The sequence below is a fragment of the Bidens hawaiensis genome, unplaced genomic scaffold (genome assembly GCF_021521415.1).
Source record: "Bidens hawaiensis isolate Kalapana, Puna unplaced genomic scaffold, B.hawaiensis_p1.1 tig00000760_1, whole genome shotgun sequence".
Taxonomy (NCBI): Eukaryota; Viridiplantae; Streptophyta; class Magnoliopsida; order Asterales; family Asteraceae; genus Bidens; species Bidens hawaiensis.
Window position 1 is genome coordinate 1,261,123 of NW_027491043.1, and position 2,346 is coordinate 1,263,468.

Consider the following 2,346-nt stretch of genomic DNA (forward strand, 5'->3'; position numbering starts at 1 on the left):
AAGATATACTTAGAAGTGGACTTCTTGTCATCTTTGCATTTAGCAAAGTCAGAATCAGAATAACCTACCACTTCTAAATTATCACTTCTTCTATAAGTTAGTTTGTAGTCTTTTGTCCTTTGCAGATAACAAAACACTTTCTTAGCTGCTTTTCATTGTTCAAGGCCATAGATAACGGCCTAACATTCCAGAAATATAGGCAATATCTGGGTGAGTACAAACTTAAGCATACATAAGGCTCCCGACTACTGATGCATAAGGCATCATACTCATTTGCTTCTTTTCAACCTTTGTTTTCGGATATTGGAATGCACCAAAAACATCTCCTTAAACTACTGAAGCTGCAATTGGGTTACAATATTGAATGTTGTATCGAGTAAGGACACGATCAATATAGGCCCTTTGAGATAACCCTAAGATCCCTTTGTGTCGGTTTCGGTGAATTTCGATGCCAATAACATAAAAAGCATCTCCGAGATCCTTCATGTCGAAGTTATGCGAGAGTAATCGCTTTGACTCATGCAACATGTCTAAACTATTACTTGCCAAAAAAAAAATATCATATGCGTAAAGGAAAAGTATAGTAATACTCATCTTGAGGTATGTGCATTGATCCACTTGTTTCTTTGCAAAACCTTGTTTCTTCATAACTTCATCAAAATTTAGGTACCATTGACGTGATGCTTGTTTCAACCCATATATTGACTTCTTCAGCTTATAAACTAGATGTTCTTGAACTTTAGGTTTAAAACCTTCAGGTTGTTTCATGTACACCCCTTCGTTTAAATTTCCGTTAAGGAAAGCGATTTTTATGTCCATCTGATGCAGCTCTGAATCAAAATGAGCTACTAGGGCCATAAGGATCCTTAATTAATCTTTTCAAGAGACATGTGAGAAGGTCTCTTGATAGTCAATTCCCTATTTTTGAGTGTAGCCCTTTGCAACCATTCTCACTTTATGGCGTTCAACTTTCCCATTTGGATCAAGTTTTGTTTTGAACACCCATTTACCTTCTACGGGTTTGACACCGTTGGGCAATTCTACCAAATCCCAAACGTCATTTTTCTTCATGAAGTCAAGCTCATCATTCAATTTATTCCATTCAGCAGACTGTTCACTGTTTATGGCTTCACTATAAGAGATAGGATCATTAAGCATTTCGGCGTCAGCTTCAATCCAGGTAGGTGACATAATCTTCAAAGTTAGTAGGTCTTCTGGACCTAGATGACCTTTTAAGTTGATTAGAGGGTTCAACTTATCTTGGTTTTCAGTGCTTGATGTGCCTTCATTTTCCGTTATAATGGGTTCTGAGTGTGAAGAAGTTGGTGCAATAGGTTCAATTGCATTGGGTACAAGAGGAATAACCAGAGTTACAATAATCGACGAGTCTCCCCTCGCATCTTGTATTTCTTGCAATTCTTCATAAGGCTTAGTACTGCTCCCATTGATCTTGTAATCCTCCAGGAACTCGACGCGCTTGGTTTCTACACTATGAATGACATGGGAAGGACAATAGAAACGATAACCCTTTGAATTTTCAGGATTCCCGATAAAGAAATAGGTATCAGTTTTAGGGTCAAGTTTCTTTAGGAAAGGGTTATAAATTATTGTCTCAGCAATACAGCCCCATACTTTCATATAATTAAGATTTGGTTTCCTTCCTGTCTAAAGTTCATAAAGAGTTTTAGGGACAGACTTAGAAGGAACTATATTGAGTATATTCACGGCTGCTTTTAAGGCTTCAGTCCAGAGGAATAGAGGTAAATTAGTGTTGGCTAACATACTGCGTACCATATCCATAAGAGTTCGATTTCTCCATTCAGCGACACCATTTTTCTGAGGAGTACCTGGCATGGTGTATTGGTTTACAATCCCATGGCCCTTACAAAACCCATAAAATGGACCAGGAGCTTGACCCACATCAGTATGTCTTCCATAATATTCACCTCCTCTATCTGATCTGACAACTTTTATTTGACGATCTAATTGTTTTTCGACTTCAGTTTTATAATCTTTAAAAGTTGTAACATATTCAGATTTTTCCTTAATGAGATACAAGTATATATAGCGGGAATAATCATCAATGAAAGTGATAAATGAAGTATGTCCAGTTGTGCCAGCAATGGGGTAAGGACCACTAATATCAGTATGATGAGTTCTAATAAATTAGAGCTCCTAGCGGGGCCTTTCTTATTTGCTGATGCCATTTTGCCTTTAAGGCATTTGACACATATTCCAAAATCGGTGAAATCGAGATGTGATAAGACTTCATTTCTCACGAGTCGGGCTAACCGGTGTCGTGAGATGTGGCCTAAACATTGATGCCACAACATAGAAGAAGTCTCT

General features: G+C 37.8%; 1 protein-coding gene across 1 annotated transcript; it reads right to left on the reverse strand.

Moving 5' to 3' along the window:
* Positions 1-918: 918 nt before the first annotated feature.
* Positions 919-1,638, reverse strand: LOC143534587 (uncharacterized). The gene has a single exon (XM_077029045.1). The coding sequence runs from the start codon at positions 1,636-1,638 to the stop codon at positions 919-921; it is 720 nt and encodes a 239-aa protein (XP_076885160.1).
* Positions 1,639-2,346: the final 708 nt, after the last annotated feature.